We start from the raw sequence: 17520 nt of genomic DNA, 5'->3' as shown, positions 1-17520 counted from the left end.
AGTCAAGTCTCCCAGGGCAGCATGAGTACCTCCCCAAAGTATACAACTCAGACCCTTTCACTGCCCTCACAAAGGCCCCCAGGGCTCCCATCTCACAGGGTTAAGTTAGGGTCATGTCCTTGCAGACAAGGCCCCGAGACCGGAGCCCACTGCTCGGTGCTCACTCTGATGCTCCAGTTCGGTCACTGACCAACTTCTGGTCTTTGCTCAAAGACGTCCTTAGCGAGGTCTTTCCCAACCACCTCCTTGGAATGACAGCCCCGCCCCGGCGTCCCATTCCCCTTTCCCTGCCTCACTGCTCTCCATAGCACTGATCACCCCCAAACACGCTCCAACTTCCTCATTCAGAGCCTGTGTCACTACGCCAAGAACATAAGCTTTATAACGGCAGGGATTTTCATCCGGCTGCCCACTGATGAACTCCCAGTGACTAGAAGGGCATCTGTACACGGGAGGTACTCACTAAAGGTTTGCTGACTGAACACACAAAACCGACACTTCAGAAATACTGAACTTAACCTTTCAGTTAGTGGCCAGCGTGTTAACCATCCGCACCGCCCAGGGACTCCAGTGGGATTATAAGTAAGTATACATAGAATTTATTTGTCCTGCTAATCATTGTAGTTCTCAGAAACAGTGACTGGAACATAGCGAGTAAATAAAAACTTTATGAATGCTGAATGAGTGAATAAATAAACATGATAGTGCTTTTCATTTGTAGAACTGGCTCAGTATTCAACCCTATTTTTTTTTTTTAACTTTACTAAAATGATGAAAACGATGAAAGCATTTAATACATTCAGCACCTCCACTTATCAAAAGCCTGGATATTTGCATTTTTAATTAAAATATTATGGAGAAATAAATATAATTTCAAATTAACATACTTAAAGAAATATACTCCTTTTGAGCTTTAAGAAAAAAAAAATACTGAACTTGTCTTTGGTCAGCAAATCCAAAATCCCGCACAAACTTCATAAACTTTAGAGTCATTTTACATCTTCCCGTAACTTAAAGTCCTAGAACTTCAAAACTTACCACAGCGTAAGAGAAGAGAAAAATGGTGTCCAGTGTTCCCAGGAAAAGCGTGGCCTCCTCTGCACTGGGAAACAGACGGTTGCTGCTCCAAATCTGTGGGGACACAGCAGGGACATAGCAGGGCCACCCGGCACCTCACAGGGACACGGCAGGGACATGGCAGGGCCACCCAACACCTCACAGGAACATGGCAGGGCCACCCGGCACCTCGCGGGGACACAGCAGGGACACGGCAGGGCCACCTGCCACCTCGCAGGGACACGGCAGGGACACGGCAGGGCCACCCGGCACCTCGCAGGGACACGGCAGGGACATGGCAGCGCCACCCAGCACCTCGCAGGGACACAGCAGGGACATGATGGCAGGGCCACCCGGCACCTCGCAGGAACATGGCAGGGCCACCCGGCACCTCGCAGGGACATGGTAGGGCCACCTGCCACCTCGCAGGGACATGGCAGGAACATGGCAGGGCCACCCGGCACCTCGCAGGGACATGGCAGGGACATGGCAGGGCCACCCGGCACCTCGCAGGGACATGGCAGGGCCACCCGGCACCTCGCAGGGACACGGCAGGGACATGGCAGGGCCACCCGGCACCTCGCAGGGACATGGCAGGGACATGGCAGGGCCACTCAGCACCTCACAGGGACACGGCAGGGATATGGCAAGGCCACTTGGCACCTCGCAGGGACATGGAAGAGACACAGCAGGGCCACCTGGCACCTCGCAGGGATATGGCAGCGACATGGCAGTGACATGGCAGCGACATGGCAGTGACATGGCAGCGACATGGCAAGGCCACCCAGCACCTCGCAGGGACATGGCAGCGACATAGCAGCAACATGGCAAGGCCACCCGGCACCTCACAGGGACATGGCAGGGCCACCCGGCACCTCACAGGGACACGGCAAGGCCACCCGGCACCTTGCAAAGCACGTCCACATACAACCCGGCCCGGCCTCACCAACACCTGGCATGTTAAATCAAGTAAAGCCGTATTGTGTAGACACGTGCACAAAGGCTAAATGACGTGTTCAAGATTCTAGCTCAACATGTGAAAAACTGGGTGGGAGCTGGGCGAGAGAGACAGCAATGAAATGTTACGTGCGAGGGAAAAATAATGGAAAAAAATGTAATTGTGTCAGAAAACAGTAGGTTTTCTTCTCCCTAGAAGTATTACAGCAGAGCTGGATGGTCGTCTTTCCATTATAACCAAGAAAGGGTTCTACACTGGCCAGAGGTTAGGATACACGACCTCTCTAAGGCCACGCTGCGCTTTAAGGCTGGTGATTCGAATTGTCCAACCGGTGAATGTTCTGCTGTGTATATTTTCAACAACAACAAAATAAGAATTTTTTAAACTTTTGTGATCCTAAACAGTCTAAGGAGTCAGTTGATGATAAATTTAGACATATTCGCTGTGTTGCTGCTGTTGTTAGCTGTCGTCGAGTTGATTCCAACTCATGGCACCCCATGTGCACAGAGTAGAACTGCCCTGTAGGGTTTTCAGAGCTGTGGCCTTTCAGAAGTAGACTGCCAGGATCATCTTCCCAGGTGCTCCTGAGTGGGTTTGAACTGCCAGCCTTCTGGCTTGTAGTTGGGCACTCAACCATTTGCGCCACTCTGATCAAGAGACTCAATCTGAAATCTAGCCCTTTTTTTTTTAAATTGTGCTTTAAGTGAAAGTTTACAATTCAAGTGAACTTATACACCCATTGTTATGTGACCCTAGCTGCTCTCTCTACAATGTGACAGCACACTCCTCCTCTCCACCCTGTATACCCCGTGTCCATTCAACCAGCTCCTGTCCCCCTCTGCCTTCTCATCGCACCTCCAGACAGGAGCTGCCCACATAGTCTCATGTGTGTCTACTTGAGCTAAGAAGCACACTCCTCACCAGTATCATTTTATGTCTTACAGCCCAGTCTAATCTTTGTCTGAACAGCTGTCTTCAGGAATGGTTTTAGTTTTGACCTAGCCCTCTTTTAAAAGTTCCTAATAACATAAATTCCAGAAAATTGTACAAAAGCACTCCCACTAGAAGGTAGGCTCCATGAGGCATGAGGACAAGCTCCTTTTTTTAATCATCTAGGTTTTTTGGTATCCTCTATGCCTACAGTGTTTACACAAGGTAGACACTCAATGAGTAACTGACTAAATAACTTATTTACATAAATCAAATAACCTTCAAATTTCTCAACCTTGAATTCACCCAAATGGGGAAATAAGTTTTAAATATTAATAGCTATCCACAGTGTTACATTAAGTAGAAATAAAATAAGGTAGAAATGACTGAATGGAGTGGATTTGTGTATTAAGGCATCGTCTTTGTTGTAGGCTCCATTAAGCCGGTCCGACTCATAGCAACCCTATATATAACAGAACAAAACGCTGCCCGGTCCTGTACCATCCCGTATGAAGACAGGGCACTGTAAAGGATAGCGTCTCTGTCCTAAACTGTCATCTGAGAATTTGCTTGCTCCGTAATGAATACAAGGGATGGAGATACATACTCCCTGACTTCAAAGAGCTTAAGCAAGATACAAACACACCAATTGGAAAATATTTAAGTACTGAGATATTCAACCATGTAATACACCATGCAGTTGTTCAGAGGAGGGAACAGTCGGTAGAGCTGGAAAAAAACCTGACTGAAGAAGTGGCCTATTACCCCAACACAAAGGGAAAGGCGGGATTCAGACAAGTGGAGAGAAGGCGAAAGAGCACACGAGGGTGCGAGCAGGATCGCAAAGGCAGAAACAAGTGTGATGCTAGACTCAACCGAAACAGCCTTGCCAGGACTAAGGGTGGTGTGACATCGAAGCATCGGGAAATGAGCTGGCTGGACAGGCAGCAAGGGCCTGGGTACCAGCAGGCTTGGAAACCAGGTGGAGAGTGTGGGTTGATGCCAGAGGAAGAGTAAGCCACTTCAGCATCCTGAGTGGGTGAGGATGCAAAAAAGAACTTACAAGACTTTAGAGGTGGGCGGGGGCTCCCTTCTTAAATCCACCCCCGCACTTAGTTCTGCTTACCTCCACAGGCAGCTCGGCTGACTTGTTGAAAGCAGTCGGGGTCCACTGCCTAGAGATACTGACTTTGACATTGCTAAATGTTTTCCTGGAAGCATGGAGCAATGAATAACTAGAAAAGAGAGGGAAGAAATACAGATGAATGGAAACCAAAGAAAACGGCATCCAATAAACTCACTGTTTGTTTTATTCAATCTTAGAACACTTTTTAAAAGGCCAGGGAAGGCTTGTTTCATAAGAACTATCAACTGAGACAGTCTCTGCTAAACAAAATGAAAAACGTAAGTAGTTGTCTTCATTACAAGCCAAGTTCACTCGTAGCTCATCCCAGGAGCTAGCAGATGGAGGTGTAGCTGATCCCACCCTACTTTCAACCATCGCTGCCGTTCTGTAAAGAAGCGTAAGTCTTTATCAACCACTGACCGCTCACATGAGTCACTGCAGTAGCCACTCAGCAGCTCTTTCCTTGGATCCTCGTCTTTTCCTCATCCTGACGCCTCCTCCCTGTCCCCATCCCACAAATGAATATCCACTAAACCCAGCACCCAAAATTACAACTCATACATAGAGAAACTTTTCCCTCATTTCTGCCTAAAATAAAATCATCATCCTCATTTGTGGATCCTTCAATAAAGATTAATAATAAAATCCACTCGGAAGAAATCATCAAAGTAGTTGATTCACAGTGTTAGAAATAAGGCATGGTGGTTAAGAGCCTGGCTGCTAACCAAAAGGTTGGCAGTTCAAATCCACCAGCCGCTCCTTGGAAAGTCTATGGGGCAGTTCTACTCTGTCCTGTAGGGTAATTATGAGTCGGAATTGCCTTGATGGCCACGGGTTCAGTTTTTTGTTTTTTAACCCCAAATGGCCCACTTAGGGTCACAGACTCACAAGCATGGACAATTTCATCAGTCATGCTGACTGGTCGGGCTGCTAACACCCGTGGAGCTCTCACACTAGTTCACCGAGCTCCTTACAATTGTCTCACGGCATCTCCCGCTCAAGGTAACACAGGGCACCCCCTGAATATGCATGTCCCCTGTTCTCCAGCTCCTGATTTTATGATTTTAACAACTAGAGGGCTTTATATTAGATCAGGGCTTCTCAATCTCAGCACTATTGACATTTTGGGCCTATGAATTCTTTGTTGTGGGGGCTGTCCTGTGCACTGTAGGATGTGTAGCAGCACCCCTGGTCTCTCTACCCACTAGATGCCAGCAGCATCCCTCCCCTCAGTGTGATGACCAAAAATGTCTCCAGACATTGTCACATGTGCCCTGGGGGGACATGTCACCCCCAAGTTGAGAACTACTGTTATCAGGTGGACCAAAAAGGACAACCACGGGAGTATCTAGTCTATTTCACCATGAGCCCACGTCCATCAGTACACTAGACACTTGCCATCCACTATCACCTTCAAAAGGAAAAACAAAACAAAAACCTAGGTAACCTAGCAACTGGTTACCTGAAGAAGGTGAGCAGGAATACAACGACGTGGTGATGGCTGAACTGGGAGATGAGGGTGCCTCTCCGAAAGCCAGCTGGCCAGGCCATCTTCCTCCTGGCCTTTGTTCTTAGCTCTGACCTCTGTGTCTCGCGAGTGAGTGACTTACATCACTTTCTCTTTCTGGACAGACGAAACACATCACAGCATTACTCGAAATAGGCAGAGTACCCCCAAACTGACTTATAACCAATAACCTTGAAAAAACCTCATGGGTTAACTGACACCAGAAAACTGCACTGATAATTATGTTTTACAGCTGTTGCTCTTGTTGCCAGTTGCCGTCGAGTCAAACCAGACTATGGCAGCCCCGTGTGTGCAGAACAGAACTGAGCTCCACAGGGTTTTCAAGATTATGACCTTTCAGAAGCAGATTGCCAGGCTTGTCTTCCAAGGTGCCTCTGGGTGGGTTCGAATCCCCAACCTTTTGGCTACTAGTCAAGCCCTTAGCCATTTGCACCACCCAGGGACTTGTTACAGGTATTAGCTAGTCCTAAAAAAAAAATCTTTGACAAAAGATTATATCCTAACAGAAGGTGTTCACACAAACTGATAAGACAAGCACAGATTCTGACAGAAAAGTGAGCAAAGGAAATAACCAGACTTACAAACAAAAGTTCCGATCTCACGAGTAATATAAGAAATGATAATTAAAGCAAGCAAATGTTTGCACACTATACAGAGATTCTACTTAAAGTAGCTGAGAGTGTAACTTTCACAAGTTGCTGATAAAAGCAAAAATCAGTACAATCCCTTAGGAAAACAATCTGCCCATGTTCACAGGGATCTAACCCTGGAGAAATGGATGCATTCAGATATACAGACCAAGAGGTTCTCGCAGAGTTAAAGCCAGCTGCGTGGGGAAGTGGAAAGAGGGGAAGTGGAAAGAGGCGGGCGGAGTTGTCTGTCTCCCCCCACCACTCCCCTCCCTCCCACCTGATGTCGGCTCTGAAAGCTGCACCCAGGCTCTGACAGCAGAATTATCCACAGAGAAAGCATCGAAACCTAAATGTCGCCAGTTACAAGCCTGCAGAAGCAACCTCAATGACTACATACGCTGTGATACAGCCACACAGCCAAATACTACGTAATTTCTTGACAGGATGAATTAAAAGAAATTTCTAATGACAGGAGAAATTATCAAGTGAAAAAAAGTGGACCATAATTTACGATCATCGCAACTGTACATTTATATAAAATTTACAAATACAGAATATGTTCGTTTTCTCTGGGTAGGGGGATTATGGGCAATTTTTATTTTCTTCTACGTACTTTCCTAAAAATTCTATGATGAACATGTATACAACTTTTATAATGGGAGGGGGACACCCACAGCACTGGCAAAGCCATGTTAGGGAAAAAATTAAAGTAACAGAATGACTGGTGTGGTAGGTACCCCACAGCAGTCGGGGCGAGGAGACACACTCCTGGGCCCCCTGTACAGTACAAGCTACAGGATCACAGGGCTTTGCTTCCTGGCCCGTGCTCACCGGCCCTGCAACAACTACACGACTGTTTTCACAGCGACCACTTACTTACTAAACCCAACACCCAGTGCCGTCATTTAGATGGACCCAAACCGGAAAGGGTGAAGGGCCCTGCAGAAAGGCCATTCCCACAAGTCTGGATGAAAGGGGATAAAGTTACAGACACATTACAGCTGCTCCACTCCTGGCTGCCAGGCCCGGACCAGCCAATTACTCTCTAGGAACCTCAGGTGGCCATCCTAAAATGGCCTCTCTCCTCAGAGCCGTGAGGCTAAAACAGATAACGGGTGTGAGATACTAAGATGATTGTTTTAGCCACTGCTCTGGAGCCAATTTCATCTGAAAATTGTTTTCCCTAAAAAACACTAACAAAATTTTGGACAGAGTAAAACCATAGAAATTTCATTCACAAAATGTAAATAAACTTTGTCTGTTAATTCCAGGAAGGTACAGAAATGAGAGCTATTAGTGTTACTATTAAAATCTACCTCCATCCCAGAAATTAAACAGGAAACCAGTTAAAACAAAGCTTTAGCCATTCTCTATAACCCACAGGGTAAACCCTGGTGACGCAGTGGTTAAGTGCTATCTATGGCTGCGAACCAAAAGGTCAGCAGTTTGAATCTGCCAGGGGCTCCCTGGAACCCCCGTGGGGCAGTTCTACTCTGTCCTGTAGGGTTACTATGAGTCATCATTGACTTGATGGCAATGGGTTTTTGTTTTTTTTTTTAATAAACCACAGTTCTCTGAACCGAACACATTCCCACCCTAACACATCGCGCTGAGAACCTTACAAAAGGGTTACCCATTGGCGTCCTTTCCCACTCATTGCGACTCTACAGGACAGAGAAGAAATGCCCCATAGGGTTTCTAAAGAGCGGCTGGTGATTTGAACTGCCGACCTTTTGGTTAGTAGCTGTACTTCACCGTAGCTGTAAACCACTGCACCACCAGGGCTCCCACAAAAAGGTATGGGATATGAAATTCTATCATTTATCAGATAAAATAATTCCAAAGATGTCTATGTCCTGATCGATTGGGATTCGAATGCTTCTGCCATGACGGCTGTGTTTTGGGGGCGCACGGCTGCATCAGGAGCTTTAAGGGCCTCCTCTGCCGTGAGACCAGAGGGACTGGATGGTGCCCAGCTACCATTACCGAACATCTGGATTGAAGATTCCATAGAAGAATCCAGATCAAAGAGGGGAGGAGTTGGAGAGCAGAATTTAAGACTCTCATGGCTCCAGGCTTTCTGGAGCCATGGAGCCTGGATGAGCCCCTGTGAAACTATGGCCCTGAAATAATCTTTAAAACTTAAATAAAAAATATCCCCTTAAGTCATCTTCAAACCGAACAATAGTTAAGCTTAACCAGTAAAGAATGTGTGCCCTGAGCAATACGCTTTTTAAGATCTATTCAAGATTAAGCTGACGCAAGCAACTCAGATTAGACAGGAGCCTTAAGGGGCAGTGAGTCAACGGGGGAGGAGAGATGCAGAAAAGGAGGGTGAAGATGGCTGCACAACTTGGAGGATGTCATCAATGCCACCGAATTGTACATGAAGAAACTGTTGAATTGCTGTATGTTTTGCTGTGTATATTTTCAACAACATTAATTTTTTTTTTTTAAAAAGGCTTCAAAAGACTACTGAGCTGTTTGAGACCATACGGATTTCGTTTCTAAATAAACCAGCTTTTCCTTACGTACAGTGACAGGCGAGACAAGGCTTGATAATGACATTGGGAAGAGAGTTTTAAACCTTCACCTGTTGGCAGAATGCCACTTAAAATGAATGCTGTCATAACAACTGGTCCTATGTAATTACAGCAATTAACAGTAACACCTTGCACATGTATACCACACATCACAGCGGTGACTTGTGATCTGTGAGCTCCGGGGCCCTGGGGAAGCAAGCATTTCTGGCAAGTCTGAACCTGACAAGAATATGCTGCTTCCTGAAGATCACTTTCTTGACTGCTCTAAATATAGACTAAAAAAAAAGTCTTAACATTTTCCACACGTACGTAAATACTGTCGTCATTAACAAAAGATTCCTCTAAGAGCTTCTGAATTCATGGCAACTTGTCATTTAGTATTTTCTCACTCAATGGATACTAAGTATACAACTACCATGTGAGAAAAACAAAAATTAAGTTATAAAAGAAAAAAACCTCGCCCTCGGAAGAAAGGCCAGGCAATCTACTTCCCAAAAATCAGCCACTGAAAACCCTATAGAGTACACTATATAGTACAGTTCTACTCTGATATACGCGGGGTCACTGTGAGTCAGAATCGACTCGACAGCAACTAGCATAGCCACGTGACCTCCTGGCGTTTGGTTATGTTGGATAACAAATCCTGTTAAATCATTCTGGGTTAGCTGTATTTGAGTTAGAAGCATTTTCTGTTAACTGTAGCCAAAAGCATTCTATCTGATACTTCTTTAATTTTGTCTTTGCCATTTATTAGCTATGTGATACACAGCTTACATATACAGCTTACACACATAACTTATAAAAGTTACCACAACTCTTAGAGGCTCAGTTTCCTCTTCTGAAACAATGGGCTAATAATGCCTATTATTAGATTCGTTATAAGAGAAAGGATTGTGTAGACAGCACCTAAAACAGGACATAAACTCAAGATATAACATGTAGCGTCATACGTAATAACACACAATCCTTTTGGGTGAGCAGAAAAAAAAAAAAACAACCAAACCTGTTTCCATCAAGTGATTCCCAACTGCCCCATAGGGTTTCCAAGGGGCAGTTGGTGGATTCCAACAGCCGACCTTTTGGTTAGCAGCTGAACACTTAACCACTGACACACTCAGCCTCTGATCAAGACCCCAATATACTGGCCATGACAGCAACCTTGCTGTTATGGATTTGTGTCCCCAAAAAAGATATGGTGAAGGCCTAACCCATCTACTGGTGAATGCAACCTTGTTTGGGGAAATAGGGTTTTTCTTTGCAGATGTTACCGGTTAACAATGCCATACTGGAAAAGGGTGGGTCCTAATCCTAATCCCTTCTGAGTGGGATTTTATAAAAGAGAAGTGCAGACACCTAAATACAGTCACCACAGGAGGAAGACGGTATGTGAGGATCTGTCCACAAGTCAAGGGACACCAAGGATTGCCGGCAGCCACCAGAAATCCCGAGAGAGCTCACAGAAGGAAGTGACATAGCCAGTACACTGAATTTAGACTCCCAGCCTCTAGAACTGTGAGAAAATAAGTTTCTGTTCCTTGAAAAAAAAAAGTTCTTACAGTCAAAAAGGATGGGAACCACTGTGCCACGCTCTACCCGTCAAAGCAAGCTCACGATCACCCACACATCTGCTGTATAAGGAAGCTTCTAGAAGATCATGTGTTTCCAGAATGGGACACGGTACTGAGCAATCCGTGCTAGGTACAAATGGCTTCGTGCTGTCACGTGGCTAAGGACTCTCCTTCTTATAAACTCTGCTTTGGGATAGAAAACATTCCTAAAAGTTCACTGTGCACAGACAGAGTCCATTCCAGCCCGCATAACACTGTCTCGTCCTTGGAACACTCTGGGGAAGAGTTTAAACTGTAGGGTGAAAAGGGGAGGGGCCAGCAGGAAAGGGGGAGCGTATGAAAAGTACCCAGCACCTCAGGCCCACTCTGGGGTGAACATCACCTCCGACCCGTCCTCCCCCCACCCCACCCCTAACCCTCTTATCACGCTCTCTGGAAACAATTCCCCATGCCCTGACCCTTGCCTTTCTTGCCTGGCACACACTTGCCAGACACCTCGGCAGATACCCCAAGGACCCCCCTTCCCCAGATGAGAGGTCAAGAAGAAGCAATCCTTCCCAGCTGACGTACCTTAAGGACAACGGAGGTGTGGGCATCCTCCTTGTTCCCCACCGCCTGCTCCAAACCTTGCAGACCCCAGCTGCTCTGCAACTCCCGGCACCAGGCCTGACTGCCGGCTGTCCCCTCACAGTGGCCACTGCTGAGGACCTGTGGACAGCTCCTACTCCACTTTGCCTCTCCACCACCACCTCTGTCCAGGTGGACAGTCTAGTCCCCTGGCCCCAGTTCCACACCCTCTCCATCACCAAGCCTTTCCCCCCATCCCTCAGTAAAGCCCACTCCATGGTCATCGCCAAAAACTGCAGCACCTCTGGAGCCTAGATATTAAACACCCCACTTTTTGAAGACCACTTTCTTTCCTTCCAGATGGCTTACACTCCCCACTCCAATGGCCACTGTACCTCAACAAGGCTCTGCACTCAGTAACCTCGCCATGTTGTTATCACTCACTACCCTCTCTGGGCCTCACCTCCTTCCTAGCCAACTTAGGATCTGTTCTCTCTCCTGACAGCCTTTCCTGCTCCCTAGCCTCTGTCCATGAGTCCTTCTGCTCCCTAGCCTCTGTCCATGAGTCCTTCTGCTCCCTAGCCTCTGTCCATGAGTCCTTCTGCTCCCTAGCCTCTGTCCATGAGTCCTTCTGCTCCCTAGCCTCTGTCCATGAGTCCTTCTGCTCCCTAGCCTCTGTCCATGAGTCCTTCTGCTCCCTAGCCTCTGTCCATGAGTCCTTCTGCTCCCTAGCCTCTGTCCATGAGTCTTTCTGCTCCCTAGCCTCCCTCCATGAGTTGGAATCAACTCAACAAAAACAGGTTTTGTTTGGGTTTTTTTTAGCCTCTGTCCTAGCGTTTTATTCTGTTGCCCATGGTACTGCTTTGGGTCAGAAGCGACTTGATGGCACCTAACAACAAACCTCTGTCCTTCTCCTTCCCTGCACCCAAGCAGCTCAGTTTGGCCAGAGAGAAATCATGAAATTTGGCTGATTTCAGTTTTTTTGAGTGAAAACCACAAACCTCAAAGCGCATGTAACTCTGCCCACCAAGACTCTTGCACTTCCCCAATTACTGAGCTTTCTCAACCTGAGCCACTATTCCATACTTCTCTCTTCAACTTCGGACATCTCTCTTCACCCAGTACCACAGCTTTATGCTGACTCCCAACTCAGACCTCCCAGGGTTCCAAACAGTACAGCCAACTGACCACTCGATATCACTATTTATATGGCTCGAGTTCCCCCAGAGATATCTCAGAAGAAAGGCCCGGCCATCTACTTCTGAGAAATCAGCCACTAAAAACACTAGGGAACAGTTCTACTCGGACACACCTGCGGTTGCCATGGATTGGAATCAACTCAACGGCAACCGGCTTAATCTAAAACAGAATTCTTCATTTCCTCTCTCTCAGCCTGTTCCTCCCTGGGACGCCCCATCTCAGTAAATGGTACCACCATTCCTGCTAGTTGTTCAAGGCATGTCTCCTTTTCTCTCAACTTCCTCATCCAACCCATTACTGGGTCCAGTCCTTTTTATCTCCAAATACATCGCAAGCCCACTCTCTCCTCCCCATCACCTCCCCCCTAGAATAAACCACCAAACTCTCCCGCTGAGACACCGCAACTGCTTCCTGCATGGTTTCCCCATTTCTGCTCCTCCCCTTCCCTCTCCCCACTAATCCTCCTTCACCAGAAGTATATCGTAAAACACAAATCAGCTGTCGTTCCCCTGCTTCAGATCCTTTGGTGGTTCCCAAGACTCTCAGATAAAAACACCAACACTTTGCTGTAACTTTTGTTATGGACTGAATTGTGTCTCTGCAAAATGTGTGTCAACAATGGAATACTACGCATCGATAAAGAACAGTGATGAATCTGTCAAACATTTCATAACATGGAGGAACCTGGAAGGCATTATGCTGAGCGAAATCAGTCAGAGGCAAAAGGACAAATATTGTATAAGACCACCCTTATAAGATCTTGAGAAATAGTATAAACTGAGAAGAACACATACTTTTGTGGTTACGAGGAGGGGAGGGAGGGAGGGAGGGAGAGGGTTTTTTTACTGATTAATTAGCTGAAAAGAACTGCTTTAGGTGAAGGGAAGGACAACACTCAATACATGGAAGGTCAGCTCAACTGGACTGGACTGGACCAAAAGCAAAGAAGTTTCCGGGATAAACTGAATACTTCAAAGGTCAGCGGAGCAAGGGTGGGAGTTTGGGAACCATGGTTTAAGGGGACTTCTAAGTCAATTGGCAAAATAATTCTATTATGAAAACACTCTGCATCCCACTTTGAAATGTGGCGTCTGGGGTCTTAAAAGCTAACAAGCGGCCATCTAAGATGCATCAACTGGTCTCAGCCCACCTGGAGCAAAGGAGAATGAAGACCACCAAGGTCACACGACAACTAAGAGCCCAAGAGACAGAGAGGGCCACATGAACCAGAGACCTACATTATCCTGAGAACAGAAGAACTAGTTGGTGCCCGGCCATAATCGATGACTGCCCTCACAGGGAGCACAATAGAGAACCCCTGAGGGAACAGGAGATAAGTGGGATGCAGACCCCACATTCTCATAAAAGACCATACTTAATGGTCTGGATGTGACTAGAGGAATCCCGGCGGTCATGGTCCCCAAACCTTCTGTTGGCACAGGACAGGAACCATCCCTGAAGACGATTCATCAGACATGAAAGGGACTGGACAGTGGGTGGGAGAGAGATGCTGATGAAGAGTGAGCTAATAATATCAGGTGGACACTTGAGACTGTGTTGGCATCTCCTGTCTGGAGGGGGGATGGGAGGATAGAGAGAGTTGGAGGCTGCCAAAGTTTTCACGAAAGGAGAGACTGGAAGGGCTGACTCATTAGGGGGAGAGCAAGTGGGAGTAAGAAGTAAGATGTATATTAACTTATATGTGACAGACTGACTTGATTTGTAAACGTTCACCTGAAGCTCAATAAAAGTTAATAAAAAAAAAAAAGAGCATTAAGTTTAAAAAAAAAAAATGTGTGTCAATTTGGCTAGGCCATAATTTCCAGTATTGTGTCATCTGTGTTGTAAATCCCACCTCTATGATGTTAATGAACAGGATCCAATCTACAAGATTAGGATGTGTCTTAAATCAGTCCATTTTGAGATATAAAAGAGAAGCAAGCAGAGAGACAGAGGGACCTCATACCACCAAGAAATTAGCACCAGGAGCAGAGCGTGTCCTTTGGACCGGGGGTTCCTATCCAGAGAAGCTCCTAGACCAGGGGAAGACTGATGACAAGGACTTTCCTTCAGAGCCGACAGAGAAGTAAGCCTTCCCCTAGAACTGGCACCCTGAATTTGGACTTCTAAGGCTCCTAGACTGTGTGAGAATAATCTTTGTTTGTTAAAGTCATCCACATGTGGTACTTCTGTTATAGCTGCACTAGATAACTACAACAGCCTTCAAAGTCTTGTATAACCTGGTCCTTGTAGTGAAGTAGCAGGGTTATGGGTAGGGAGCAGGCTTTGGCAAAGGGTTGACAGGCAGGTATTGGTGGAGGGAAGCTAGGATGGGGGAGGGGGCTGCCTGAGCTGATGCCTGAATTGGAGAGGCTGGGTTTTTTGGTTATTAATTTTGAGTAGACGGTTTGAACCCACCCAGAGGTTCCTTGGAAGACAGGCCTTTCTCTGTCTCTCTCTCACAGTCTCCTGGTTCCAGGAGCTTCTCAGTGCAGGGATCCCAGGGCCAAAAGATGCACTTCGCTCTTGGCTCTTCTTCCTTGGTGGTGGTGAGATTCTCTCCTTATTGCCTCTGGGATGGCTCTTTCTAAGTCTAGGGGATGGCAAAACTGACCAATCCCTTCATTTATGTTCCATATACCTTATCTGCATAGTCCTACTCAGTCACTGCATGTGAGTTACAAAGACCATGGCTAGAAGGGCCACATGAAGCAAGTCACTGCACTGCATCTTGCCATATGAGTATAATCCCGCTGTCTAAGCTGAAGCAGTTTACCTATACCACATAAATTCTTTCATTCAAAATGCAACAGTTTTCCTGTAATTCTTCTCCTTAAATTGTTTCAGTACCACAGGTGTAAAATACATAGCACTTATCTGTAAAAATTTTCTCATCTTAATCCAGGATTCCCAAAAGCATTCTTGCTACTTATTTTGAACATGCTCCAAAAATGAGTTCTCAAGATAAAAATCTCTGATCAATGTAGTGACATGTCATTCTCACTGATGAACAGATTAAACAATGAACAAGGACCACGATCCTGACAGCCAGAAAGCAACAATGAGATTGACCTCAATTTCATAAAAGTATTTGTCTCAGGGTCTTTTTTCTGATTGATGCAGAGACTAGAATCAAAGATTAACAAAAGAAAGGCTCATTCAAGGAACCAAGCCAACTGTGGACCACAGAGAGACATTAAAGTTCACATTTGAATCCAAGACCCTCCACTAAATTAACTTTTTTGAGCTTCCATTTCCTCACTGAAGGATTAAATGAGAGAATTTATATAGAGTGCTTAGCATAGTGCCTGCCATCTGGCAAATATTCAACAAACCAGAAAGAAATAATTCAAGCACCACCAAGGCACAGGAGACACTCCCTCCCCCCAAAACTACACCCACCACCACCCATTGCCCTCGGGTGGATTCCAACTCACAGTAACCCTACAGGACAGAGCAGAACTGCCCCAAAGGGTTTCCAAGGAGCGCCTGGTGGATTCGAACTGCTGACCTTTTGCTTAGCAGCCAACTCTTAACCACTGTGCCACCAGGGTTTCCCCAACAACTACATACACAAATTCAAGCTTGTGTGGAGGTGGAAATAGAGCAGTGGAGAAAGAAGACAGCGGTAAGAATCGGACTTGGCTCACCCTAGGAATAAATGCTTCTCCCTACAAACATCTCAGTAAAGTTACCACGATCGAGCCTTCAGTTTTTATTTCAGGATACACCAAACACCCTGTGGACACATTCCCATTAAAAAAAAAAAAAAAAAATTCCCATTAGCCCGGTCAAAATGAGTATGGACAGTCCAGACTCCGCAATGGAAACGACAGGTAATTTGGCCAAATTCCTTGAAGGAGATAATGGCAGCTAAGGAAAAGGCGAACCCCAGTGATCACACTCAATCCCACTCCCTCGTTGGCCTGTGTACGCCCTTCCCGAAAGCTCCCCCGCCCTACCTGGGACGTGGCCCCTCACCTGGGCTACACCACAGCCCCTTTGCTGGCTGAGTCCAAACCCATCGGGCTCGGCGGCCGCGGGGGGGTGTGGAACCCGGGGATCCCTGCGGCCCCCGCCCTTCCCTCTCGGTCCTCCCGGTCCTCCCGGCCCCGCCAGCCCCGCACCGGGAGGCCGCCCGCGGCGCCACACCTACCGGCCGCTGCTGCTCCATCTCCGCAGCGCCTCGCGCCCCTGTCCCGCCGGGCTCCGGCCCCTCTCGGCTCCGGCCCCCTCCCGCCGCGGCCCGCGCCCCCGAGACCGCAGCACCGCCGCCGCTCCGCCCGCTCCGCCGGTCCGCCCCGCCCCGGCCGCCACCTCATCCCGGGCCGAGCCAGGGTTTCCGGGCACCCACGTGACTCGCCGGGCCGCGGGGCACGCTGGGAGTTGTAGTCCGCCCCGCGGCTTCACCTGCGCGAGAAGGCGGGGGACTTCCCATTCGGGCAGGGGGACTTCCGGCGGCCGGCACCCGGTTCCTGGAGGGCCCCGGCGAGGGTTGCTGCTGGGCGGGATAGGTGAGGGGTGGTCCCCCTCCGGTGGAAGGATATAACCTGGGGAGACGTGGTGCGTAAGGGCAAATTGTTTAAAAAAGAGCTTCGTTCGCTCTTTGGCTTTATGGACAGTAACGTATTCGCGTGCTATGACCTGCCCTGAGGGCATCGTAGGCCTGAGGTTTCCTTTCAGTTAAGTCCCAGAAGCGGCCCGTGCAGTTAGGACCCTTCGACGCCGGCGTCAGTGACTGTTGTGCACCCACCCACCCACCCAGATAAATAAGTGAACGTTAAGGTCCTGGAAGCCTCCTGGAGCAAAGGAGAGTGAAGAAAACCAAAGACTCAAGGGAGCACTCAGTCCAGAGGACTAATGGACCGCATGAACCATTACACCACCCTGAAACCAGAAGAACTACGTGGTGCCTGGCACCGTTACCAACCCCTCTGACTGGGATCACAACAGATGGTCCGGACAGAGCGGGAGGAAAATGTATAACAAAATACCAAATTCATTAAAAAAGACCAGACTTACTGGTCTGACAGACACTGGAGAAACCCCCAAAACTATGGCCCTAAGACACCCTTCTGACCTAGAACTGAAGCCATTGGCGGAGACCACCTTCCAGCCAAACAATTGTTGTTAGGTGCCCTTGAGTGGATTCCAGCCTATAGAGACTCTATGTACAGCAGAACTAAACGCTGCCAGATCCTGGGCTATCCTCACAATCGTGCTTGAGTCCGTGGTTGCAGCCACTGTGTCAGTCCATCTCCTTGCAGGTCTTCCTCTTTTTCGCTGACCCTCTACCAAGCATGATGGCTTTCTTTACGGGCTGTTCCCTTCTGATGACATGTCCAAAGTATGTGAGATGAAGTCTCACCATCCTTGCTTCTAAGGATCATCCTGTCTGTACTTCTTCCAAGA

The 17520-nt window shown here is 47.5% G+C and overlaps 1 protein-coding gene across 1 annotated transcript in view; it reads right to left on the bottom strand.

Annotated features, from left to right (window-relative positions):
• The window catches only part of SLC37A3 (solute carrier family 37 member 3), a 54208-nt gene extending 37822 nt beyond the window's left edge, over window positions 1-16386 (bottom strand). The window contains exons 1-4 of the mRNA XM_049893705.1: window positions 16265-16386; window positions 5533-5694; window positions 4071-4179; window positions 1039-1131 (exon numbers count right to left, since the gene is read on the bottom strand). Coding sequence (XP_049749662.1) covers window positions 1039-1131; window positions 4071-4179; window positions 5533-5621 — 291 coding nt within the window. The 5' untranslated portion in view covers window positions 5622-5694; window positions 16265-16386. The remainder of the gene's footprint in view (window positions 1-1038; window positions 1132-4070; window positions 4180-5532; window positions 5695-16264) is intronic.
• Window positions 16387-17520: the final 1134 nt, after the last annotated feature.

This window comes from Elephas maximus, chromosome 8, assembly GCF_024166365.1.
Source record: "Elephas maximus indicus isolate mEleMax1 chromosome 8, mEleMax1 primary haplotype, whole genome shotgun sequence".
Taxonomy (NCBI): Eukaryota; Metazoa; Chordata; class Mammalia; order Proboscidea; family Elephantidae; genus Elephas; species Elephas maximus.
This window is presented reverse-complemented; position numbering and strand designations above follow the sequence as displayed.